General features: G+C 33.0%; 3 protein-coding genes across 8 annotated transcripts; 2 read left to right on the forward strand and 1 right to left on the reverse strand.

The window, feature by feature from the left end:
• Positions 1–537: 537 nt before the first annotated feature.
• LOC111008923 (Protein kinase superfamily protein) lies at positions 538–4,612 on the forward strand. Its single transcript, XM_022281801.2, has 7 exons — positions 538–1,099; positions 1,192–1,476; positions 2,404–2,721; positions 3,265–3,492; positions 3,581–3,681; positions 3,764–3,890; positions 3,968–4,612. The coding sequence occupies exons 1-7, from the start codon at positions 782–784 to the stop codon at positions 4,289–4,291; spliced, it is 1,701 nt and encodes a 566-aa protein (XP_022137493.1). The 5' UTR covers positions 538–781; the 3' UTR covers positions 4,292–4,612.
• Positions 4,613–11,269: 6,657 nt separating this feature from the next.
• Positions 11,270–12,942, forward strand: LOC111009089 (bidirectional sugar transporter SWEET12). Its single transcript, XM_022282038.2, has 6 exons — positions 11,270–11,434; positions 11,529–11,565; positions 11,660–11,870; positions 11,947–12,108; positions 12,187–12,306; positions 12,417–12,942. The coding sequence occupies exons 1-6, from the start codon at positions 11,383–11,385 to the stop codon at positions 12,714–12,716; spliced, it is 882 nt and encodes a 293-aa protein (XP_022137730.1). The 5' UTR covers positions 11,270–11,382; the 3' UTR covers positions 12,717–12,942.
• A 6,075-nt stretch (positions 12,943–19,017) lies between these two features.
• LOC111009090 (protein TAPETUM DETERMINANT 1) lies at positions 19,018–22,408 on the reverse strand. 6 transcript variants are annotated; one of them, XM_022282042.2, is made up of 4 exons: positions 22,027–22,408; positions 21,195–21,314; positions 20,826–20,930; positions 19,018–19,853 (listed from the first exon to the last, which is right to left on the reverse strand). In XM_022282042.2, exons 2-4 carry the CDS (start codon positions 21,298–21,300, stop codon positions 19,507–19,509), a joined length of 558 nt encoding a protein of 185 aa, XP_022137734.1. In that variant the 5' UTR covers positions 21,301–21,314; positions 22,027–22,408; the 3' UTR covers positions 19,018–19,506. The 6 variants fall into 6 exon arrangements, with proteins under 6 accessions (XP_022137734.1, XP_022137732.1, XP_022137731.1 ...); XM_022282040.2 differs by having other exon boundaries at positions 21,195–22,026; positions 22,121–22,406; XM_022282039.2 differs by having other exon boundaries at positions 21,195–21,431; positions 22,027–22,406.
• Positions 22,409–27,323: the final 4,915 nt, after the last annotated feature.

Genomic DNA, 27,323 nt, shown 5'->3' on the forward strand with positions numbered 1-27,323 from the left:
AGAGAGTGACAACTATAGTTTTTAATACATGAAACCGTAGAAAATATCAGTCCTCTTGGCCTTGTTCCCGCGAAACTGAGAAGAATTCTGATTATAATTTCCAAATAACTCAAATACCCTTCATTTTAACCAATTATTTTTCAAAAATTTAGCCAAATTTCATAAAACTAAAGACAGATTTTGGAAGTGGAAGCTTCCAAACCGTGGTTGGTATGGTATGTAATATAAATACTTTTTCGCAACCGTACGCATTGGAACTGTAAATTCAAATATATAAAAAAAAAATCCAATTGTAAAAAGTTGCCTACCTTTTAAAAAGAAAATTCTTGAACGGAACGGTACGGACGGAGAGGGTTCTTAGTTCTTTCCTTCCGTTTTCCGTTTCATTTAGTCGGTGAAATCTCCGCTAGCGCCCCCTGGATAGTAAGTAATATCCACAACAACCACGGTAGTACAAGTAGGGGCATTTTCGTTATTTTGTTCATAACGAGGTCTCATTTTTCGAAAATTTCAATTCTTCATAATAATCGGGGAAAAAAAGAGAAAAGAAAAATGGGGAGTTTTTTTTCACTCTCACCGTCTCCCTCCACCTCACTGATTCCTAAAATCCGAAAGCAAGCAATCCAAATTCCAAACGCCGAAACTTCTCTCTGATTTCTTACCAGCTTCTTATTTTCTTCATTATTAAGCGGTTTCCATTTCTGGTTTTTGCTTGCCTTCCATTTTTCTTCTGCTTCTTGATGAGTTAGTGGCCACTCTATGAGCTCCGGGAGCTTCACCAATGGGTTGCGTTCTTGGCAGACAAGTCGCCGACGGTCGCCGGGGCGCATCCGGACCTCACCGTAGCCACCGGACCACCGATCACCAGTCTCGTGCCGATGGAGTTAATGGCGATAGAGATAAGAAACAGGTGACTTCGGCGGAGAAGCAGGGAGTTCGGCAGGACGTGGATTCATTGTCCATTGAGCGCCGGAGACCTGCGCCGGGGCTTTGCCAGAGGAATGAGCAAGGTTGGCCGTCGTGGCTGCTGGAGGTCGCCGGCGAGGTGATTCAAGGCTGGACACCTCGTCGAGCCAATACATTTGAGAAGCTCGCCAAGGTGTGCCACGTGTTCATGATCGTTTTCTCGCTTTTTGTATCGATTCTGTATTTGTAGAAAGTTTGTGAAATTTTTGGTTCTTGGTGATTCAGATAGGGCAAGGGACGTATAGCAATGTGTACAAGGCGATGGATCTTATTACTGGAAAAATTGTTGCTCTGAAGAAGGTTAGGTTTGATAATTTAGAGCCGGAGAGCGTAAGATTTATGGCCAGAGAGATTCTGGTCTTGAAACGCCTCGATCATCCCAATGTGCTTAAGCTGGAAGGATTGGTTACTTCGAGAATGTCTTGTAGTCTTTACTTAGTCTTCGAGTATATGGAACACGACCTCGCCGGACTTTCTGCCGGTCAAGGAGTCAAGTTCACAGAACCTCAGGTATCCATTCCAGTTAACGCAGATTCTTTCTAATTTCTATTATTGGCCGAACCTGAGCATTTTGTTATTTTATGAATGTGAATCTCAGTGTTCTTCTTCCGTGGTTGATATTTTTTCCGCGGATTTTGCTTCAGTTTTAAATTGAAGTTCTGACCTTATTTGGCTAGCTTTTCTTTTCTTTTCCTTTCGCACTTTACTTGCTTTGAATTCCAATGTTACTGCAGCGCGAGTCGTTGGGAAGTTTTCTGCCCTTTTTCTTCATTTTGTCTTCTTCCCCTGGAAAGGCTGACTTAGCAGGTTTTCTGCTTACAAGGAGAAATTTCACGCTTTAACTTCATAAATCAACGAGAGGATAAGAAGAGTTGTAAAAATTAAATTTCTGGATTAGTAAATAATGTCCAGTTTTGGTTGGGTTGAGTTCAATAATTCTCAGAAGTGAAATATAAGATGTTTAAATAAAAATATGCTCCGTCTTTCTTCGGCACCTTTGTGCATTTGGATTCAGATATTACTTCCAGGTTCTAAGTTCATAGAAGAAAAAAGACTCAACAGAAGTTTCTATCTGACATGATTTTTTATTCTTAGAATTTTTGGCTTTATTTCCTCTTCGGACAAAAAAAAAAAAGATTGTTCCTGTCGCTTTAGTTTCTGTTATATACTAGCTGCTAATGTCTCAAGGAATAGCCACATTTAAAAATTGACGTTTTCTTAAAGAAAGAGATCTTAGATGATCAGGATCAGAAAATCCCAAGTTCAAGTAGGACCTTTTCAAACTTCTCCAAGTAGGTTGTATGTAAATACATTCTCTGAGGTTTCTAAATAAGTTTGTGTAGTTGCTCACATATTACAGAGGATAGCTACTCATGAGATTTGCCACATTGATAATGTCAAAAACATGAAAAAGACTGCCTGTAACTGTTCTACCAGGTCAAATGCTATATGAAGCAACTATTGTCTGGGCTTGAGCACTGCCACAACCGAGGTGTTTTGCATCGTGATATAAAGGGCTCCAATTTGCTAATTGATAATGAAGGAATACTGAAAATAGCTGATTTTGGGTTAGCTACTTTTTTTGATCCTGAGCAGAAGCAGCATATGACTAGCCGAGTAGTAACGCTTTGGTACCGTCCGCCGGAACTATTGCTTGGGGCTACTGTTTATGGTATTGGGGTTGATCTTTGGAGTGCTGGCTGCATCTTGGCTGAGCTGCTTGCTGGGAGGCCAATCATGCCAGGAAGGACAGAGGTATTGTTTCCTCCATCTATCTATTCCTCCTCACTATCTTCTTATTCTATGACGTTTTTCTCTAATGCTTATTGTACCGTCCCTGATCTGTCTCTGAACAATTAAATTAGGTGATCCATTCCATATGATGTTATTAATTATTGAGCCCTTGATGCTACATAATTGATTTGGCCATTAAAAATGTAATGAGCATGCCTTAGCTGTTGCATGATATTTCAATCATTTGAATCCTTTATCATGGGTGTAGATATTAAGAAATGAATTGTTTAAGCTTGATAATTCGATCATTTGAATCCTTTATCATTAATAAAATGTGCATGTTATTATGACACATTGGGGACTACGGTGGTACTATGTATTGCTTACATTTATATCTTCCAAGTTCAGTAGATAATGCAACCATGTAAGAGTCTGATTTTTGTTTTTGTCTTTACACCTCAGTTTATTCTGCCTTAACAAGACATTTATTTGCCAATAATTCATCTTGAACTGATGCATAGAGTCACTGTGTGGAGTTGATTCTGGATGACCTTTTCCTGCTAGGTTGAACAACTCCATAAGATATTTAAATTATGTGGTTCTCCATCTGAAGATTACTGGAAGAAGTATAGATTGCCAAATGCAACTCTGTTCAAACCCCAACAACCGTACAAACGCTGCATTGCGGAAACGTTCAAGGATTTTCCATCTTCTTCTCTACCTCTTATTGAATCTCTCCTTTCAATGGACCCCGATGGGCGAGGTACTGCCACTGCTGCTCTGAATAGCGAAGTGAGTAATTTTGATTTAGAACATTGGTTATGTGAAAGTCAGGTATCTAATTGTTCATAAAACAATACATGTCTTTTTCTGATTGCAGTTCTTTTCTATTGAGCCGCTTGCTTGTGAACCATCAAGTCTACCGAAATATCCTCCTAGCAAAGAATTGGATGTAAAGTTGAGAGATGAGGAAGCCAGAAGGTTCTTTTTTTCCCTCCCTTTCTTATTGTTTCTTCCGGATCAGTACTGGTGTCTTAACTGGCAATGTATGTTTTCATTTTAGGCAAAGAGGTCTAAGTGGGAAAGCAACAGCTGTTGATGGTGGAGGCAGGAGAGTAAAAGTACGGGATCGGGTTGGTCGGGCTATCCCGGCTCCTGAAGCTAATGCAGAGATTCAAACAAACTTAGATGTAAGTCGGGTTTGCTGCCTATGTTTCGATCTTTTCATAACTGGTTTACTTGCTAATGTCTCCAATCTGTTCTTCAGAGGTGGAGAAATGTGACAAAAGCAAATGGTAAGAGCAAAAGCGAGAAGTTTCCCCCACCTCATCAAGATGGGGCAGTGGGGTACCCGCCACACGAGACGTCTGAGAAAGGCCATTTTTCATTTGGGGCAGCTGATACATCATTCGGCTCTTCCATTTTTAGTTCCAAGTCTGGATCTGTTACAAGTTCAGGAGCTCCCGGGGGACCTTCCCGGAGGAAGAAAGCCGATAAAGATAACCCCTCGGTGTCTTCGTCTCGAAAATTAATCCGTGCACTCAAGCCATCAATTGGGTTATCAATGGATCTGTTGTTTAGGGGTAAATAAAATAAAGATACATATCTTGAGTTTTTGAGATGCCATATCTGAAATAGAGAAGAATACACATAAAAATGGTTTATTCCTTCACTTCAAAGTTTAAGTTCTTCCCCATCTCAGCTTGGTACATAATCTACACAGTAGAAGTAGTAGAAGCCTGAGGAGATTTCTGTATATTCTGCAAGATGGGGTTTTCTCCAAATGCCATCATTTTGCCGTGTCTTCCATAAAATGTCATAACTTTTATTATTTTTGGGAAGCATGCACTGCTTCTTATGGACATTGGAAATGACATTCTTTTGAGAAATCAAGAGAAACTTTTGACCCTAATGTTCTCTGCAAATGCTACTTCCAACTGGTGAAAAAGGTTGACTTTGAGGTGCTTTCACCAAATACAAGCTGATTTACTCGGAAGTTCCTTTTCTGTTCAGAAAATGTGCCTCCTATTTCAGAAATGACGAGTTGCAACTTTTTCATTTTGGGAAAAATTAATTGAAACTTTAGATAGAACAGAAGTTTTGTTAACTAAAAATTGAATAATTCCTTTCGTTCTGTCATAAGAAAAAATAATAATAATAATAAATCTTTTGGAAGCTGAATTAATTATTTATTATTTCTTAACTTAATGTAAAAGGTAAAACTAATTCCTCTGAAATTGTAAAACAAATCGTTATTGATATTTTGGAAGCCCAATCTCAAGTCATATTTTTGACTCAGCCCAAAACTGTAATTTCACCATGATCCAAATTTCGTACGTTTTACAACTTTGAGATTTGACCTGTAAACTTACAAGTCTATAATTATATAGCAGTAAGTTTGAGATTGGTATATTGAATCATAATTAGTTGAAAATTTTTTCGTTTCATCAATTAATTTCTGTAGATTAACTATCATCAGTTGGCTCATTAGTCCAAATGAACCAACATAAATAAAAAATTTAGATATAATGAGTTTAAATCCAATGAAATTAATCCATGTATGCGCTAATTGGCTAAAATACTCACTGATGTGAAAACAAATGATAATAATTATGTAGATTCATTTATTTTTAACTACTTATTTGCTTAATTTAAAATAATTAAATAAATGGCAGACTAAAACCATGGAGTTCTACATCTTAGGACAAAAATCTAGTAAATACTCGAACATATTTATTTTTATTGCAGAATGATCCTAATCTTTCCAAACCATTCGGAAAAATAATTCTAAAAACGTGAAAATAGAAAATTAGAGGGTTGGGCAAATGTCATAATTATTCAGGAGATTCTCTGAAAGGATGGGTGGTGATTCATGGGACAAAAATACAGAGAAACAAAATTTTGGAAGATGATAAATACATCTCATCCGTCCATCACCATCTCTGGTTGTAAATGTTCTAAAACAACAACTCACAAAACCAGAAAACAGTATTGTCCAAAAGACAAAACCTGTCGGCTCAAACGGGCCATTGCCATTGATCACCATGAATTACTTGTAATCTTTAATCAAATTTTGCCCCACACCAAAAGCTCCCTAAAGGGTTCAAGATAAATATATAATTCTTTTCTAACTTATCATAATCTAATAGTTTAAGTCTTTTTATTAGAAGATCGTGTTTAGTTTTGGCTAAATATTAGAAGAGCAAATTGTTCCACGTCGAAAAAATAGAGAGGAACAAGATGTGCTCCAAATGTCATATAAAGACTATGTCTTTAGGTTTTATTCATTCCAATTGAAACACTTTCAACATTGTACTAGTCCAATAATGGTTAAATGAGTGATATTTGCTTTGGAGTCGAGTAGGAAAATTTGTGTGATTTTAATAATTTTTTTTAATTTCTCTATTATTTTTTTTTTATTATTCATGCGGTAGAAATATAAGCTTTTTCTCAGATCTTGTGGTTGAATTTATTTATTTATTTATTTATTTGAACAATATTGATTAGTAGTTTCTTTTTTATGTTTAATATGAAATAATGATGTGCTATTTTATGTCGGCTCTTGTTTTTTTCTTTGAGATAGTTGATAGTTCAATTTTATTGGGCTAATTTTCGAGTCTAAATTATATAGTCATAAACATGGAGAATTAAATCATATATTTTTTAACAAAAAGAAAACTATATACGGATGGAATTAATGGTGAGATATGGTAAATATTGGGCAAGATTTTGAGTGGGGGTCCAAATGCTGTCTCTTTAATTAGAAGATGGGGACTGGTAAGCCATTCATTTAATTTTATAAATACCATTCTAATCATTGCCCAAAAAGTATCACATTCACAAGTTTTTGAGAACCCATATACACACTCCTACCCACTAATTCTCTCCATTAATAATTAAAATATATCATACTCATCAATTATCACTACACAATTGGATACTTCTATATATGTAAATAGCCACTAATTAATAATTAAACAAAAAAATTTGCTGACGTTCAAGAAAAAGAAACTTTTTACTAGATAAAATAAAATGTGATATCGTGGATGTGGTTTGCAATTGCTAAAGTTTGAAAATGAATCATGATAATACATGTAATGTAATTAAAAGTGGGAGTGGAGGAGCAAAGGCCAAGTGGGGGGCGATCAGATTGAAGGGTGTGGTGTGGGATGAAGCAAATTACGTATCAAAATCGAAAAATCAAACATGAATAATAATTGTTACATAAAAAGAATGGCAATAAATTAAAAGAAAACAAAGCTGATATCAAGATTACAAATCAATCAATCATGCATGGACTGATCAACTGTTGTTGGGAATAATTTTTGGCTTTTGTGAATGCCCCAACAGTAAAAAGCTCTTCTTCTTTTCTTCTCTTTTCCTTTTGTTACAGATGAGGTTCAATTTCATTGGAAACCAACCATATCTCAAATAAAATAGTGGTAGATTATATTATTATAAGATAATATTATTTGAATTGTTATTAGATTATGTTATTTAATTACGAATCTTTGTAGTTTATATTATATTATTTGGATTATGATTTTGGGCTGAATGATGGTTTATTCCTCCATGGTGAACAAGAGGTTCTATGTTCGACCCCTACGTTGTCTCTAAGGTAACTTAAATATAATTGAATCACCAATAAACTCAAAAGCTTAATTAAGTTGATGGGTTAGGATAAAGTTAATCATTTATGGATATTTAACAATATTCGAAAAGCTTAAACTGATTGGGTAAATTTAATTCGTTTATATGTATTCTCAACACTTCCCTCTCACTTGAGAAACAAGGGTTCGAACATAGGACCTCTTGCTCTAATACCATGTTAAGGATATGAATAGACATCACTCAACCCAAAAACTTAATGTTAAGGATCTCATATCGGTAAGATAAGTGGCCTAACAAGGGTTTATAATATATAAGTAAGCTACTACTCTCATGCCAATTGATTTTAAGATGGAATCCCATGAATATTAATAGGTTTTTAGTTTGTTTGTGGTATTGGTATGCAGTTGGGAGAATCGGTGTGTTTTGGTGGTTGATCGTGCTTTCGGTCATGATATGAATTCTGATTGGGTTGAGTTCAGTTTGAATTTAGTTTGATTTGTGAGTCAATTGTCATCATGTCGATTCGTATTCGTAGGGATGTTTCTCTTAAGTTAATTAAGCGTACAATTAAGAAATTCATTTTAGCACTAGCATTGGATTTTATATTGGTTTTGGTATTGACATCGGTTTTGGTATTGACATCGGTATTGGTATTGACATCAACGTCGACATCCGATCCTGATTATTGGTTTTGATATTGATCGAACCTAGGCAATGACATCAGCATCAACATCAACCTTATTTCTCAAACTCACAATTGTTAAAACATATTATTGGATAACGTCATTTGAATTATTATTAGGTTATGTTATTTAAATTAAGATACGATAGTTTAGATTAGTGAATTATTTGAATTATTTGATTATGATTTCATATTATATTAGTATAAATTGCCTTTTGATGCTCCAAGAATATAAAATATGGCTTCTTCTATCAAATAAAACTTGTGTCCTAGGTTTCAAATAGTACACAGAAATTACTTCTTCTATCATCTCTTCGTTGATGTTTAATTTCAAGAAATTTGTTTGAAATGAAAGTAGTTTTGCTTGAGATATTGTCGTATATAAAAAAGACATTGAAATACACATTATTATTTCATAGAGATTTCTTGAACCCTCTTTACATTTCTCGTCGCATGAACAATGGACAAAGATCGATCAACATATAGAAAACAACGAGAATGACAACTCTTCAAACTCATCCCTACCCCATTTATATTTCTCCTCCTACTCCCACTTATTGAACAGACGACTTATATTACCATGGCTGCAACTCAATTATTGTACTTCCAACTTTATATCAAACTATTACCCATCAAAATTACAATCCCAAGAAACCATCTTATAACAAGTGCTTTGACAAATTACAATGAGAGTGGCTAAAAAATAGTGGAATAAAAAAGAGAAAAAATAAATTCCAACTTTTGGGTGTGGGAAAAAAAGTTGATGGAAAGTCAACAGAAAGAAAAATTATTAGAACATGTACACATCATGCGAGGATGGAGATTCGAACTCACAACCGTTTTGGTAAGAGATAGATGTTTTAACCACTTGAGTAAAGCTCAAGTACACAACTTGTTGGTTTTGGCAAAATATTGGAATTGAAGTTGTCCCACATTGGAAGAATACAAGGATTGCTAAAAGTTGTCCACAAGGAGGAGATATGTTCCAACTACTATAAAAGGAGCTCATGAACTTGAGTTTTAATCATCCCAATTGAAATGCTTTAAGCCTGATATACTAGCTCTAGTTAATTGAGCGGTATTTGCTTTGAAAGAGTGTTTTGTGTAATTGAGGTCGGGGAGAGAAATCTGTGTGATTGTAATAATTTTTCACATAGTGGATTTTCCCTTGTGGGCCGTGGTTTTTTCTCCGGTTTGGAGTTTTTCCACGTTAATTCTTGTGTTTCTTTATTTTATTGCTTTTCTAAGTTATTTTCTGCTTATTCCTGCGGTGGAAGTAGGAGATTTTTTCACCAACACAATTGGATTTATAAGAGAAAAATTAACCCATACACAAAAGTATCTTGAATATGCATATCTAAATATTTATTAGAGGATTGGTATTGCGATCTTGGCATTTGGCATATGATGAAAATGTTTATACTTAGCAAAATCACAACTTTAATGACCTCATATAAAAAGTGAAAGTGAAGAAGATAACAACTTTGAAAAGCAAAGCAAAACAAAGCAAATAGGGTATTTGTGTCTATCATGCAACTCACCAACTCATTATAACTCAATAATTGCTTCTTCTTCCCCTTCTCTTTTCTCTTCTCTTTTTGCCCATATTTTTGCCTTTACTTCACCATTTTTATTGCCCACCATTTATTCATAACTTCATTCAAAATATCTTCATCTTCATGTATGACAATGAGACTATTAATTAATTAGAATTTCCACTAATCATGGAAGATATGGAATATATATTAAGCTAATCCTATCATTTGCCAAAAATTAAAAACACTACTACTCGACAAATCTTATCCTCTGGGTTTCTATAAATTCATTAATCTTTTTTTTCCCCCACCTCACCCTATCCTCAAATCCAAACCCCCACCAAAAAACCCATTTCATTTTTGTCATTTTTGCATTATTAATTAATAATTATTATTTTGCTCACCAGTACCATTTCCAATTATATGGTGCTGGGGAGTTTGTTTTTGAGAGATATTTATATGCTTTTTAAATTAATAATATATCAAAAACTTTAATATGAAAAAGAAATATTTCTTTTTATTTTCTTGGATGAATATGGTGCCACTTGGACGTAGGGATTTGGGTCCCCCTGATTCACGCATGGCAGGTCGAAAAAAGCTAGGCAGGATAGAACGCAATAACTAAATTAAATTATAAAGAAACAAAATCATTTTCAAATAAATAGTGTGTTGAAGCTTAAATTAATAATAGTAACCTTGATTCATTAGACAGATGTCGTAGGTTAATATGTAAAAACAAAGTTCAAAACGTTTTAAAGATGATGAATTAGCTGCTTCTATTTGATTTGTTAGTAAACAAAAATATCTGTAAAGATTTCTATCACTTTTTAGTTATTGAATTCTTGTGGTATAGTTCATTTCATTTATTAAGCTACACCGTACACGCTATTTATATAATCATGGAGAGCATGAATCAAATTCTATTATTTATAATATTTTCAAATTTCAAATTTTATCTGGTTGATTTTTGAAAAAAAAAAAAGAAGAAGAAGGATGATTCAAACTTTCTAATATAATACTAATAAGATTTGTGTTAAAATTTGGGAAGGTTTATTATGAAAAATAGAAGAAATTTTTTAGTTGCAATTAATTGCTGCTAAGTCATTAAATGAAGATCTATAATCTTTTAGATATTTCCTTTTAAAATTCTTGTTTTATTCTTATTGTATTAAAAGTTTTTTCTTTTTTTAACCCAAAATCGATGATGCGTGGCCTCGCCAGTTGGATTCTCCTATAACTGAGAATGTCGATGGTCATCCATCACTATAACAAACGTTGCGGGACTCGTCCTCAAATGAGGAGAGGGGGGAAGTCCCGACTATGCACCCTACGAGGCTCAAATCGGGAAGAGCGGGAAGAGGTATCACTCGGGTCAAAAGAAAATCAGAAAGAAAGAAACGGTAGAGAAATGAAGCAAAAAGGAAATGGGAAAGGGGAAAGGGGAATGGAGGCTGGGGACAGTCACGTGAAGAGCAGGCGCCAAGGCAGCTTGTGTATTGTGTTACTGTTAGTGTTTGTTTCGTAACGTACGTAATTCTGGTGGCTTAAGTGATTCTTACAATTCTTACGTGGCATGCATTGTTGGCCAAATGGCACTTTTTCTAAACAATTAAAAATAAAATTCCCACCTCAAGTAATTTCAAGCTTACAATAATTATTATTGTCATTTTTATTTAATTTTATAGGAAACAGTAGCAATCAGGCAGGCTTATATATATGGAGTTTTCTGACATTTGTTATCACAACGAGAAAAGAAATAAAAAATAATAATAAGATTAGGCTTTTCGGCCCCCTCTCGAAACCTCTCTCTTTCATCGCAATCATAAAATCTGTTCCTCACCACAACAGATAGCGATGGCTATTTTCGATACCCATCACCCAGCAGTTTTTGCATTCGGCCTTCTCGGTATCATATCATTTCATTTTTCTCTTCTTCTAATTATTTTATTCCACCATTAATATATATAATTGTTGCTCTAATAATATCTTTTGTTTTTTAGGTAATATTATCTCCTTCATCGTGTTTCTGGCTCCTGTGTAAGCATATAACTTAATTCATTATATATTATATGATCTTGGTTTTAAGTAAAGACATAGAATATAGTTTATAATTTTTGTTGTGTGTTTGCAGGCCGACATTTATGAGAATCTGTAGGAAGAAATCAACGGAAGGGTTTCAATCAGTTCCATATGTGGTGGCACTTTTCAGTGCAATGTTGTGGTTATATTACGCCTCATTCAAGACTGATGAAACCCTTCTCATCACCATCAACTCCGTCGGCTGTGTCATTGAGACTATTTACATTGCCATCTTCATCGTTTTTGCTCCTAAACCAACTCGGGTACGTACGTTACGTTACACAAGCTTTTGCATTTCTCTCTCCTACTCGTCAAAAACTGATCCACCGCCATGCACAGGTTTCGACATTGAGATTTGTTCTTGCATTAAACTTTGGGGGATTTTGCGTAATTCTACTCCTCTCTCGCCTCTTGGCACAAGGCTCCACCCGAGTGAAGGTTCTTGGATGGATTTGTGTGGCGTTTTCTGTTAGTGTCTTCGCAGCTCCACTAAGCATCATGGTGAATCTCATTAATTATCATTAATTTTAATTACTTTCATTCCTTAATTAAAATATTTAATTTTGTGACTTTTAAAAGAGATTGGTGATCCGCACGAAGAGCGTGGAATTCATGCCATTTTATCTATCATTTTTCCTCACACTCAGTGCAATTACGTGGCTTCTCTACGGCCTATTCCTCAAAGACATCTATGTCGCGGTATAATATATATAATTCTCATCTCTCAATTATATTCTTAAATATATTTTTTTATTTCCAATTATTAACTATTAACATGATGATTAAAATACATATTTTATTTTAATCAGCTACCAAATGTTTTGGGATTTGTATTCGGGGTGGCTCAGATGATCCTCTATTTAGTGTACAAGAAGCGCGAGACAGCAATAGCAAAGGACATGAAGCTACCACAACATACCACAGATAATATTGTGATCATCGATATCGCCGCCGTCGTTGCTCCGACCACCAATAATTCCGGCGCAGAAAAAGAATCTAATTCTGTGCCACTTTCTGATAATGTAATAATAACCAACGAAATCGAACTCAACCACAAATTGGACGACCATGAACACGAAAACTTGGGGGAAGCTCAGCCGTCTGTTTAACTGATATAGTCTAACCCTGTTTTAATTTTCAGTTTTTTCTTTTTTGAATCTCTCTTATGTTTTAAGTTTGTTTGTAATATGCTTTCATTTTGTTCTTATCTCTGTTTGTGTACTTGCCCACCTTTTCTCTAAGCTACCATGTAAATCGTGTATAATGGCTAGAGATTAGCGATGGTATGTGCATAAAATTAAGTTTTTTTAATCAACTTTCCTGATTTTTTATGAATGTTTCGTGTTTGCTGATCTTATGTGAGTAATATTTTTATTGTGACTTTGGTTCTATGTTATAGCTGTCTTGGGTTTTATTTAGATACACGTATATACCAATTTCCCTTTTATAGTAAATTTTAAACAAAATAAAGTGTGTTGTATTTTCGTTTACGTCTTACTTTTCTGAGAAAATGAATAAGTGAATTAAAAGGAATGTGTTGTTTAATTCAAAAGTGATATGGGGTTGCTTTATTAATTTTGTGGCTGTGGTAGGAGAAGATTATTGATGAGAAAAGTGGGATATGATTTGATTTTAAATAAAATAATATTTAGATGCTTAACCTAGAGGACCATTAAAAATCATTCACAATTAAGAGAGATAAATGTATATAATAAATTGATGCAAATTTTTTAATGGTTACAAAAGTAGAGAAGATATCTACTTAACCAAAGCACCTAAATATTATTATTTTTTAATATTTAAAATATGTCATGCACTTACCATACTTTGGAACACCTAATTAATTATTATTACAAAAGTTTGCCTATCTTTGACTTTTTTTAATTATTGTTTTTGTACAAAACTTAGAGTGATAGAACAAAATTTTGACAACATAAAAATAAAATAGAAGTAAACATGTACAAAAAGTTTACACTTTTATGAAGTGCATACCTAGCAACTTTACCGTTTAGAAGAGAAAAAAGAAAAAAGTCACAACATTTCATATATCACAATCATCCTAGATTAGCTCATTAGTTTAAAGAGGTGTAAGAAATCCGAAATAATTTAGAGGGAATGAATTCAAATTCCAGGGTGGTGGCAACCTATCTAAGATTTAATATCCTACGTGTTTTTCTTAGCAACTAAATATAGTACGGTCGCATGATTGTCCCATAAAATTAATCTACATGTGTATAAGTTGGTCCGAACACTCTCGAATGAGAGAGAAAGAAGAAATATGTATCATATTTAGTGAGAAATTTTAGAACATGAAAAAATTAAAGAGAGATCTATGTTAGAAAGAGAAAAGTAAAATAAAAGTGAAATTAGAGGAGAGAGAGAAAACAAACTTCAAACAGATCCATGAGTTAGAATAAAAAAGTAAAGTTATAGAGATAGAGAAGTTAGAGGACTAGAAATAAAAAGTTACGTAGAGAAAATTTGTAGAGAGAAGACTATAAATTAATGGAAGAAAATAAAATTATAGGTTAAATATCGGTAAATGAATTCATTTACCCAAATAGATTGAAAAAAGTTAGGAATAGATATTTGTTAGTGAGAGAAAAAAGTTAAAAGAACAGAAAATTTAATGAGAACAAGTTGGTTAAGATGAGAAAAGAAAAGTTAGTGAGAGGACGATAAAAGTGAGAGAGAGAAAAGAAAAATAGAGGGAGAGACAAATTTTAGAGAGAATTTCATTGGTTTTATAATTTTATAATTACCTACACTCTAAAAACATTTTTTTAAAACTTAAAAAAAGGGATCAAGATAGAAAATAAATGACTAGTTTAGTAATCTAGTTTGGATGAAAAACTTAAGCATTTGACAACTATTTATATTTTTTGTTTTTCAGTGTTTTAGAAGCGTTCTCGAAATTATATAAAAAAGTTTGAAAACAATAATTCTTAAGAAAATAATAGTGTAATTAATTATGGTAAATTGTAATGGTATGATAGATTAGATTAATGCAAAGATCATAAAATGGGGTGTCGTGAATACTTTATATCCATTGATGTCACTCCAATTTAAAGATGATAAAGTTTTTGCATTGAATTGATTTGGTACGATGAATATAATCTGCTTTTTGTGTGGTAATTGGTATTAGTATTACGTACACTTCACCAAATCCAATGGGTTTTAATTCCCTTTTCTTTCTTCATTCAAATTCATCTTCTTCATGTCTACTATCATTCCTCCCCCGGCCCTAACATAGAACAAACCACACCACAATTACTTTTCATCAATTTACTTAAATTAAGAAACTTCAATTATATTCTTAACTTCCATTCTTTTTTATTACAATAATCCCAAAGATTTGGTATATCAAATAAAATTCGTCACCGCTCATGAGAATCACTTTCACCCCTCATGTTTAGTTGTGTTTGGGAGTGATTTTGGCATGACCACAATCATTTTTGTCATTATCAAAATCGCTCCCCTTTTCATTGATGATACATTAAAAAATTGACTTTAGGAAAGTTTAAAATAACTTTAAATCGATTTTTAAGGTATCATTTGGATGGTGAGTTTGAAAAATTAGTTATACTTAAATTTCTTTTATCAAAATTACTCGTTCTACGTCTCATCACTCCGAGAGTGATTTTGGCATAGCTAAAATCACTTTGGTCATCACCAAAATCACTCATCGATAAAATGATCATGTTTGACAATGATTAAAATTCATTTTAGAATAATCCGAAATCATTCTTAATTGATTTTTGAACCAGCAGTTTGGTGACTTTTGCCATGTGATTCACCAGGAATTCGATATCTCCGATTCCATCTGACTTTGAACACATCTTCACCAACAGAAATTTCCAAAAGTGAACGGACTCTAAAGCCTTAATTCTCAATTAAGAGTCACTTCATTAACATGGTATCAAAACAAGATGTACTGTATTTAAACCCTGCATTGTTGTTTCCTCCTAATTTATACTCATTTTCACTTTGTTGACCTTGTGCAATTATTTCAACCTGGTTGTTGGAGGTGAATTTAGCCTCACACGTGGCACATGTTGATTGGACGAGAAGTGTGACCTGCGACAATCATTTAAAAAGCTTCAAGTTTCATCATCTCGGTTATATTGTGCCTTGACCGAACTGACGTCTTATGTGGCCGAGCCGAGCTAAGTTTATGAAAAAGCACCCCTTATAACCTGTTAATCTGATTAGCATCATCTCAACTTAACTCCAGTCTCCGACAGACTCCACGACAACATGTCGTGATCCACGACCACCTTAAAGATTCGTTGAGGCACTGTCGAGAATATTGTCGGGAGGTCGCCTATAGATAGATCCCATTCACTCCATTTTCAGGTACACGAATACTGGATTCTCTCTCGAGTTTAGTTCGACCAACTACTAACTTTTGCATCGGAGCTGTCTGTTCTGTTTTGTATGTCACCCGTTCAGCTCATTCTTCGAGCAGTTCTCAGTGCCGAGCTGAGGTTCGCAGTGTTGGTCCAAATGAGAGGAACGTTGAGATATGATATATGGATTAAATTTATCGAACCCATTGCCACTAAAAATTAAAAAAAGATAGAAACATTTTAGGTGGGGGCTAACCATGGCCGTCGGCATACCCCCAAATTGGAACAGTGGGAATCATTTTTAGCACACGCATAATAAAGGACAAACACTCATTCATTCCATCACTCTCTCGTAAATAAATAATTGGGAAATTTTCAATATTTGCACTTTTTTTTAATAAAATAAATATCCAACAAACAAGTCAAATAATTTACATATTTATTATGTTGCTAACTTTTTATAATGTTTTGATAATTTTATTACAAGAGTATTTGAAACAAAATGTGAATTAAAAAAAATCTATTGAAAGATTAGATTTAAAGTATATAAATATCATAAGACAAATATTAAAACAAATAGAAATATATGATAAATTTTGCCACTAATCAGAGAAAGAGATGCAGTTTATATAGTCGGCAAAATATCACCGCACCTCTTTTTTTCGTTATTTACCATCTTAAAAATTCGACTATTTTTTATTTGTACAAAAAAATATTTTGATATTCATTGATCAGGACTCATCTTATTATTAATCACCAATTTATTTGACATCGCTCTAATCTTTTGAAAATAATAATTTTTTTTTTTTTTTGGTATTTCTTCGTAGAAAATTTAGTTTAGTGAAAGATGAGTGTTGATTGGAAATTTAAAATATTGGTTTTTTTTTTAATCCTTCTTTCTCATTTTTCTCCTTGAATGGTGGGAAAAGTCGAAATCATCTTTCGACGATGATCCAATTGGTAACTCCACGTGTACGGTGCCGCACCCTCGAGTCTATGATTTGTTTTGTAAGCCAATTATTTTCTACCAACCATGCACGTAAACTCAACCAAACACAAAATTAAATATAAAAACAAATAAGAGACACTGAAATTGGAATTTAGAAGGAAAAGAAAAACAAAATCAGAACAAAAAAAACAATTGAGCATCTGGAAAAAGCTAGCGAAAATGTACAAGCAATATAAAAGGAAGAAGAGATAATTTTCTGATATCTAATTTATATTTTAGTATTTGTTCACAGAACGGTTATGTTAGCAATCTAAATTTGCATTTGCTTTTTCGCTTTAATTACACAAATACAGGAACATATTCAGGTTCGGGAAGCTACAATTACAATTAGACTTAGGTTGCCAAATTTGAAAGGTTATCAGCTCTAACTTCAAAAATTCTTCTCTCACGATGATGGAAAAATCACACAATTTAATATACAAGTTACCATTTCATTGGACAAGGTTTTAGAAAAACCATTGCAAATTCCTCATAAAAATTGAAGATTAAAATATCTTTAATAAATAAATAAACCCTAGACCTATCATAGACAACCTTTTTTTAATAAAGAAATAAAACTCTAAACCTTAAACCTTAAAAAAATAATATAAGTAGGAAAATTCAAAAAAGAATGGCCAGAAAATTACGCAAAGTTACTATATTTGTTTAATTATTTATTAAAATATTATAATTTAATCATTAATATAAATAATTGCACTAAATGACCCTCCGTTGTCACCGTGAAAGAATATTTTTGAAATATAATAAAATGACCTTTCAAAGAATATATTTTGAAATATAATAAAATGGCATTTATTGAAGACAATTTGAGAAAAAAAAACATATTTAAATCGTGAAATATAGATTTGTAAATATTAAAAAAAATAGATACTTGTGAAATATCATGTGTAATGTAATAAAACTCATTAAAGACAATTTCTGTAAAAAAAAATAATAAATAAAAATGGTCGCCGACTTCCCATTATTCAAGTAAAGGCAATTGTCCCCTCTTGCATGTGGAATCATTTAATTTAGAGGATATCCCTACAATTTGATAGGCCGCCCAAAATCCACATAATTCCGAACAAGTAAGAGGGCCATTCTTGAGTACGGGCCCATTGGGCCTTAGAGATAGTAAGTGCGGAACGGCCCAAACCTAATACGGATCCCTAATGGAAATGCAATAATTCTAGTGAAAATACTTCATGTGCATTTTTTTTTTTTTTTACAATTTCTTTATTTTATTTCATTTACTTTTTATATGCAAAAAAGTTAAACGAAAAACTTTTAATTCTTACAAAATTTTAAAACTGAAATAGATTTTTAAAACTTTTTTTTAATATTTGAAATCTAACTATATTCTATGAACATTTAAAGACTATTATTATCAGTAAATAAATAAGGTTAACTTTTAAAAACAACAAATAAAAACCATTATCACGTTTGGAGTCTAAGAGAGAGCAAGTCAAATTTCTCCAAGTTCTGCCACTAAACAAAAGTTTATTTCAGATTGGAGTAGGATAACGTGGTACCAAGAAAGTCGTTAATTTTTCAAAATAAACTTTACTCAAAAGTTGTTGTCAAATCTATCCCAAGACTAAATTGACAAATTTTTAAAAAATAAACTTTATACTCAAAAAAGTTATTGTCCCATCATGGTAGACTAGTAGACACCTAACCTAACCTATAATCTGCAAATTCCTGGCGACTAGTGGATGGACGAAACCCCGTCGTGTCCCAGTCTTGTTTCTAAACAAAACAACTTAGAAAAAATCTATCGTCTTGGTTATCACTTCATTTTCAGATCTCATATTATTGTCTGTATGCAAATAATTAGTTTTAATTAATGATAAAATGATCAGGACAAAGCCATACCCAAAAAAGTTAAGGGGAAGAAATCCATCATTTTAGGATGGAAAAAGGCCAAACCCACAAACAGAAGCACAAACACCCACCTTTTCTCGATATTAATAAATAATGACCTTTAAATGTGTTCCTCGTGGGACAGAAATTTAGAGAGAGAGGGTCATTAATTTGTAGCCAACCAACCAACAAACAGAAACATTCTTCATATAATGTTTTTAATCTTCTTCTAAGATTGTCACACTAACATCGTAATATCAAATTGTATATAACTACTATTATATATACACTTAGTCTTTCTACCCCCGATGTCTATCCCACAACACCCAAAAAAATGAAAAAAAAAAAAAAAAGAAATTAAAATCGAAGTAGGTTCCTATCAATTCTTCCCTACCTCACCGTCTATGTATGTGCAAAGTTTGGTGTGATGACCATTATTGAACCACAACCCTCCATCCAACCTCAACACAACACTAAAAATCATACCTCTCTAAAGAAAACTCCAAGGATCAGAGACAGAAAACAAATAATGCCCACACAGGCCACACCCATATAAAGCAAAAGCAGAACCCAAAAAAATTTAAAGGAAAAGAAAAGGCAGGTGGGGGGCCGTCCATCGTCAATCTGAAATCGACTAAAGTACCTGCTGCTTCTAGTGCTTTATATGAGTGTCTCCCAGTTGGTTTGGCGCGTGTCGTTTCAGCTGCAGACAACTGAGGAGACTGAAAGCGGGTAAGGAAAAGTGTTGGCATACTGGAAAGAGAGCGTGCCTCCGTAGACCAGAGGCTTGCCGTCGTTCACCAGGCAGTCGTCGTAGCGAAGGCGCTTGAAAACTCTGGGGTTTATGAGGTGGGCTGAGCTGAACCAGCCGCATTTGAAGTGAATGCCATAGATGTCACACCCAGTAACGCAAGCGTTCACCACCTCCACAGTGTAGGTGGGAATTCCAGTGGGAAGTGGAGCAGTGGGGCCTTGGTTAATCACAATGTCTGATTTTGTACACTTTTCACCCCAAATTCTGGTTGGTTCCTCAATTGTTGCTTCTTCTAAAGCGCAATCAAACAAACAAACAAAGGGGGTGGGTCGACGTCATCCGTTAGTAATCGTGTATTGGGCATTGTTCAAGGCATCACCACGTGCAAACATTACTCTCACCAAATAAATATCAACCCCACTAATTGGGAAAAAGTCTCCCGAGACACAATATACACTTTCAGAGGTCATAAAGATGTGTTGAGAAAGCACAATTAATAATCAATTTTAAAAGATAAAGCAAATTCAAAGGCACTGGAGGGAGCTAAAGGGAAACCCTGAAAAAGATAAATCGGCGGGAGCATTTCTAATGTTTCAATAACTTTGTTAAACATAAGACAACTTTTAAAATTGAAAATCTAGAGTATACATACGAAATTTAGAAAATAGAACTTATAACGCTGTGTCATGATTCCTCAGCCATTCCACTAAAGAGAAGTTCACGCATATCAGGTAATCTTTTAATTATAATTTTATATACACACTCAGCGGTGGAGCTTCTTCGTCAAAGGTGATGAATATAATCAATTAGAAGCTACAAAGCTAATACTCAGAAAGGCATAATAATGCTCCGGGCTTTCGGGCCAAAGGTTGCTTTTATGTAATCAATGAATCGTGGACAGAAAAGGAAGAAAACCCGGTGGGCATATGGGATCTATTAAAGACGATTTCTCCAAAAACAGCTACAGAAAGGCCATGTAGGTTAAAAAGCCGAGGAAGGGGGCTGGAAAGCTACCTAGCAAAAGTTGAGCCTTAGCTCCATTACTAAGAATGGACGGGCGTGCACTTCTGACACCAAATCAACATGTATGGCAATTGAGTATCCAATCTCTCCCTTCCCCCAACCCCGAGATCATAACTTCGAAATAAAATCAAAATAATCTACACAGCAAACACAGAACTCGAGTCCTCCGATGCGATTTTTTTACTGACATTAATGTTCTTCGAAAAGTGAATTTCGATTAAATAAAATTTCAAAAACTTACTAGTCAGGAGAAGCTTGCGATGAGGAGCAACTATTGTGGTGTTAAGTCCCAGCGGAAGATAACTCGGGGGACTGGAGTTCATAAAGGAACCAATAATATCCAGATCTGCAATCATGAGAGGAAAGGGATGATGGAAAAAGTAGAAGAATAAGAAAAACATTTTTGTTTCTATATGCAGCATAAGAAGACAAAGAAGATGGAGAACAAGGAGGAAAAGGATAGAAAAACAAATAAAATATACAAAACTAGAAGAAGACAAATGAAAGGTCCGCAGAGAGACGATGTATAAGCATCAACAAATCAAAACCTAGCAAAAACAAATAGAAAACAGTGGACGACAGAGAATAAAGTGCCAGAGATGATTCAGACCTGTAAGGAGCGCAGACAGCGAAAAGAAGATGAAGAAAACTGAGGCGAAAATCACCGAGACTCGCCGAGTAGCAGTAGTAGTAGTAGATAGATCGTCTTTCATCATTTAGAACCGCAATCCTGTAGAGTTGAGAGAGGCTGTTACAGAAAGAATCGGAGAGAGCGAAGGAAGTCGAAATCGAAGTCGAAGGAATTAGGCCGTCCTTGTTAAGAGAGCTTCAGAGAGGACTAAAAAGCCTGCGTTGGGAAGAGGAACGAAAACATCACGTCACCAGAGAAACACAATCAGAATCAGAATCAGAATGAGTCAAAGAAAGAGAGAAGAGCCGTCGAAACGAAGATATGTGAAAGAGAGTTGATTGACTTTGAAGAAGAACAAGTAGTGAAGAAAATCGAGTCGAGGGCTGGCTGAGCAGCGGTCAGAGTACTGACCCCTAGGCGTAGCCCCAGAAGCCGCGAAAAAGACGAATCAAATGGGGAGGGAAAACACCGCGCGCGGCGGTCCAATTCTCAAGGAAAAAGGGAAACCAGTTATAGAGGGAAATATGGAAGCGTGTTATGGTGCAAGAGAAGTGGCAGTTATGGAGGAAGAAGAAAGACGAGAACAAGAGACAGAAAAGGAATAATACGGATATTTTTCCAAAGAAGAAGAAGAAGAGGAGGAGAGAGAGAGTGGGAAGGCAGAAAAAGTAAGAGAGGGAGAGAGAGAGAGAAGCGAAATTAAGATGAAGGGAGGGAGTTATGGAAGAGGCACCGGCACGTACGTAAAAAGCAAAAGGCGCAGAAAGAAAGTTCAGGAGAGACAGAAATGGCAGAGGGAAATCGTCGATACCTGAAAATAACAAAACAAACACCATAACCTTCAAAAAGTGGATATCGTCGTTTCGTTTCAATTTCAACGCATTTATTGAAGAAAAGCCACACACAAACACACAATGCCGCAGAAGCAGAAGCAGAAGCAGAGGAAGACGAAGTGAAACCCTAGGCAGAGCGGAGTGAAGCGCAGCGTGGAAGCGGCGGCGGCGACGGAGGAGAATGGTCGGGGACGGGGACGGGTAAAATTAGAAAATAAATGGGAATTAAAGATGTGACAGGCACCTATATAGTAGTGTTGTAGTGGGGGAAGGTAACCGTCACGTGTGCAATATTTATCCACCGGCCCACACCAACGCGCGTTGCGTAGGCGTAGGACGTGATTCCATTTTTTTTTTTTTTTTCTAATTTCTTTTTTAGTCATGATCATAATAAATTATAATATTCCTTTAAATCCTTCATTCCTCTCCTCGGTGGGAGCAGGAGAATGATTTCTTTCACATTACGTGTGCTGCTCCGGGCCCCGCCTTTTTCCGATTTTTTTATTTAACCAGATTAAAAGAAAAAAAAAAAAAAGTCTTAGGACGGGAATTGGAATCTACGCTGAAATTATTTTCTATCACCATACTATACTTAGTTTGATGGCTACATACGTAAAAGCTAGCTTTAAATAATTCTACTGACATGGAAAAGAATAAGATGAATTAAAGACGACTGAATTATAATAAACGGGGAGGAGAATAAAATGTGAAATTATTGGAGTAAACTACACTTCATAAGCTTCCCTTTTCACACAACGAATGGCAAATTTTGTTTATTTTAAAACATTCCACTTATAAGACAAATAGTGAAATTCCAATTGTTGGGGTCATGGGTTGTGAAAAGTAAAAAAATAAAAAAAAATAAAAAGCAAATGTTTGAGTCAATGCATAATATATTAATTATTTGCCCTTCGCCACGTGTAATTTAGTAAGATAGAGTAGTAGTTCTTCACCTTTCCACGTAATGTATTATAATTCTTTATCCTTCTGTTGCCTTTGCTTAGCTACTATTGTCTTTTTTTGTCTCGTCAGCTTCAATGTCGCGTGAGATGAAGATTGGTAGTTTTTGTTTTTTCTTTTTAATAGTGATAAAAATAAATAATATCTTCACCAAGGATTACGATGGTTTTGGATGTTTGGTCTTACCCAAGACATTTTTTTTATTATTATTAAAGAAAAAGGTAATCAATGCAAGCATTTTAGCCCTCCAAAAGTGATTGTAACTTATTTGTCTATAGATTGAATTCGAATACTTTGTTTCAAAAAAAAAAAAAAACATATTTGTTAAAACTGTTCGTAGGATTAATTTCAATAGAGTCCATAATTAATATATAAAAATACTATTCATAACATTTTGAAGTGACAAAGATCGTTAGTATGTATTTATATATGTGTGTAAAAATGACAACTCCACTGGTATCAAACTTTTTGGGTAGTATTAAAAAAAATTATGTAGACTCTAAGTCCAGAACAAGAATTATCATGGTGAAAATATAAATAAGTATCAAATATACCTACAATGTGCCCTCTACGAACTTTATATCTGAAGGGACATGATACAGTCGCAGCTTTGCCGCCCATTGGGCCATAAGATGGTAATGCCTCAATTGGGCCACCAGGAGTCCATTTAAGAACAGGGCCTTGGCCCATTTCGGAAGAACATCCAGACGTCCGGTTGCAAAATTAAGAGTGAAATAAGTTTTTTTTTCTTTTATTTTTTTGAAGACTGGAATAAGGTTTTCTTTTAGACCCTACAAATTTATAGGATTTTAATGTCCTAATAGGTGTTAGCATGAGTTTGAATCTATTTTCTAAAATCTTTTTATTTCTTGTTTTCACACGTATCAACGTCATTAGTTTAATTATTTAAAACAATATAAAACTTAAAATGTATATGTTTTTAAAATAAAATAAATTTATACAAGCTCACTTGTCAATATAATATAGTAAATCGAGTCATCTAGATGGATAGTAAATAAAAGAAAAAAGAGTTTGATATTGTTGTAATTAATTTATATGTGGCACGTGGATAATAAATTAAAGAACAATTATGTTTGGGTTATTCGATGTGTATATTGAATAATATTTATTATATATCTATATCTCTCATTTACGGATGTGGCATGCTAAGTAATGTTGAAATATCTCATATAAGAATTAAATTTACATAGCCTATCCGTCCAAGTTTTTGGATTGAATAATAAAATAAATTATTTAATTAGAAATCTAAGAGAAATAGGGCCTATAATAAGAACATCCCGAATAAATACGCAACCACAACAATGCCTTGTTTGGATTCATCAAATTCTCTGCTAATTAATGAAGGGTCATCCCCTCGGCTATTATAGAGTTCTCATAGCTTCTAATCTTTTCTTTCCCCATTTTTCCCTTCAAAAGGTATGTATATTATATATCAGAAAAATGGAAACACACAATTAAGAAAACTAAATATATGCTAAAAGACAACTAATAATAGCATAAAAATAAAAGACTAGAAATAGCCAAAGCTCATTCCAAATTCAAAATAAGAAAGAACTATATAATATGATACAAAACTTTCTCTATTAAATTCTTGTTTTGTTTCTAATTCAATATGTTTAAAAATTTCTTTTTTTTAGAAGAGATGAAAGATATAATTCCACTGCCTGCTAAAGCACCTTTGACTGTTGCAGTGGCGGCTATTGAATATTTATTTCAAAATTTTCAATCTTAAAGATTAATACGACTCTATCTTAAACGTGTAGCCAATAAATCAATCATAAAGGTTCTAATGATTTTAAGTTATAGTAACCTACTAACAACGACACTTTCGAAATGATTGATGATGATTATTTATTTACATATACCAAGGTTTAAAAGGTTACGTGTGAATGATTGGAAATAAAGATTAAACTCTTGAGATCTTGACTTTTGTTGTAAGAAAAAGTAGGATAGAAAGAGGGGCAAAATGGAGGCCACTTAAATTTCAACAAGAGCTACACAAGATGACATAATCAGATGATGTATTGATTTATTTTTGGGTTAAAAGTCTTATACTTGGTTTGAATTTTGGATAAGTTGGATGAAGAGATAGGACACTTGTCATCTATGTTAATCACCACTTCTAGGAATTGATGAAATTTTTGAAAATATTGGCACTGTAGTTGGTACCCTTCTTTAATTTGTCTTTCTCTAATATTTATGTCAGACTTGTTCGGTGTCTCTAATTCATCGTTTTCAAACATCTCTCTTTAATTACTTTCTCTCTCGAACTTTATATTTGATTTTTATAAGTTTAGAAGAAAAATATATTTTAAAGTGATTTTGACAGGACTAAAATCACTTCGGTCGTTATCCAAATTACTTTTATTTAGATATTCATGTTTAGAAATAAATAAAATAAAATTTTAAAAAATAAAAACCAGTTTAAATTGATTTTAGAAGGAATAGTTGGTGGATGATTTTGGTTTGATTAATGACGTGAGAATCACATCTCAAAATTAAATATTATTTAGAAGATAGAAAATTGCCTTAAAAATACCCCCGGGATATTTTTATTAGCACAAGTAATGGAAGGGGCATTATATTTAGCACCATAGAAAATCATTTTTTATTTAATTACAGAATAAATTAAGAAAATATATATTTATAAAACAATAAATCAATGATAATTATATTAATTATAATTTAATTCAAGATATTTAGTTATATAAATAATTGTTTTATCGTAGTAAAAAGTTAAATAATTGTTTTGTTAAATTTCTCAAACATAATACCATTTTTAGGAGTTTTTTTATTTCTAAAATTACTGAACATTAGTAATTAATTTCACTTCTAATTATATTAAAATCACTTTAAACCGAACATAAATCAACGGAAATCAATGGTCTCTTTAGAAATGATTTTGGAATAAGTAATTTTAGAAGGGGTTATTATATGAAATATGTATCCCTTCTGTATTCAAAATAAATAAATATGCATGTATGTACCCTTTTATTTGAAATATGTATCTCTTTTATTTGAATAAACAAAATGAGACTATGTTTATTTATTTCTAATTATTTCTGTAAATATGGTAACTTGCTGAAATTTCATAAAATACAGGAAAATATTGCATATTTGGAACACACAAAAATCATGGAACTAATTTATATAAATCTTAGTAGTTCAAATAATTGAGCATGCGTATACATATTTATATTTTGCAGTTGGGGTTCGGTTTTATCCTTTTTAAATGGACGCATTTTATAAGACTTTACCAACCAACTTTTGTCTTATACTAAATATGCATAAAATTTATAAATTGTCTTTAATTGATTAGTTAGTGGTAATAAAAAAAAAAATTTTAGTGAAGATTTTGAAAGTTGAATTGTGTACCAATGTTGTTTAGTTACATTTTTTATTGGATAATACTCAATCCCAGCTAAAATCAAAGACAATTGAAAACTTATTACTTTTTTAAATAAATTTTTATATTTACATTTCTCTTTTTTAATTATAAAAAAAATTAATGGTGGTAATTGATAAAAAGACAAGTATTTTTATTTTTTATTTTCAACTATTTAAAAATTAATATTTGAACCCAATAGCTACTTTATTTATAATTTTCTGTTTTTAAAACTTGAGTTTATTAAGCATTAATTTTGATGTTTTGTTATCTGCATTTGAAGCCAAATTTTTTAAAACTAAGAAAAGAAAGTAGGTTTTTAAAATTCTGTTTATTTGTTCTTTTTCTTTTTAATACCACTAAGATTTCAAATATAGTTTTAAGAAAGAATAAAAAAGCACATTAAATGTGAGGAAATAAATATAATTTTTAAAATTAAAAAGCTAAAAATGAAATTGTTATGAAAGGAGACTTGGGAACCATCTTTTCATATATATATTTTTTTTACCTAAAAGTGCATACGCATTTTAGTTTATTATTTATTATTTTCATTCTAAAAGAAACAAAAACAAAAGCATAATTTTTTTAATCTTATACTTATAATATGGATAAGTAATATTAAAAACTAAATATAACATAATAACTTTTCAGTGGATTATATCTAATAAATTATTTTTCATGTAATAATTTATTTATAAAATTTTAAATTTTATAGATGAATGAAATAAAAATGGTCATTAAACACTTTTTATTTTTTTACTTTTTCCTATAAAAACAAAAAATATTTTTTCATTTTTCATTTTTTTTTCTTTTTAAAATATGAAACAAGAGTAAAAAAACAAAAATTAAAAAAAGCAATAAATAAGCTTGGAGTATTCTCAACCTTTAATTGAAATATATGTCAAAGCG

This window comes from Momordica charantia (assembly GCF_013281855.1).
Source record: "Momordica charantia cultivar OHB3-1 chromosome 3 unlocalized genomic scaffold, Mcharantia_2.0 BLBB01000003.1, whole genome shotgun sequence".
Taxonomy (NCBI): Eukaryota; Viridiplantae; Streptophyta; class Magnoliopsida; order Cucurbitales; family Cucurbitaceae; genus Momordica; species Momordica charantia.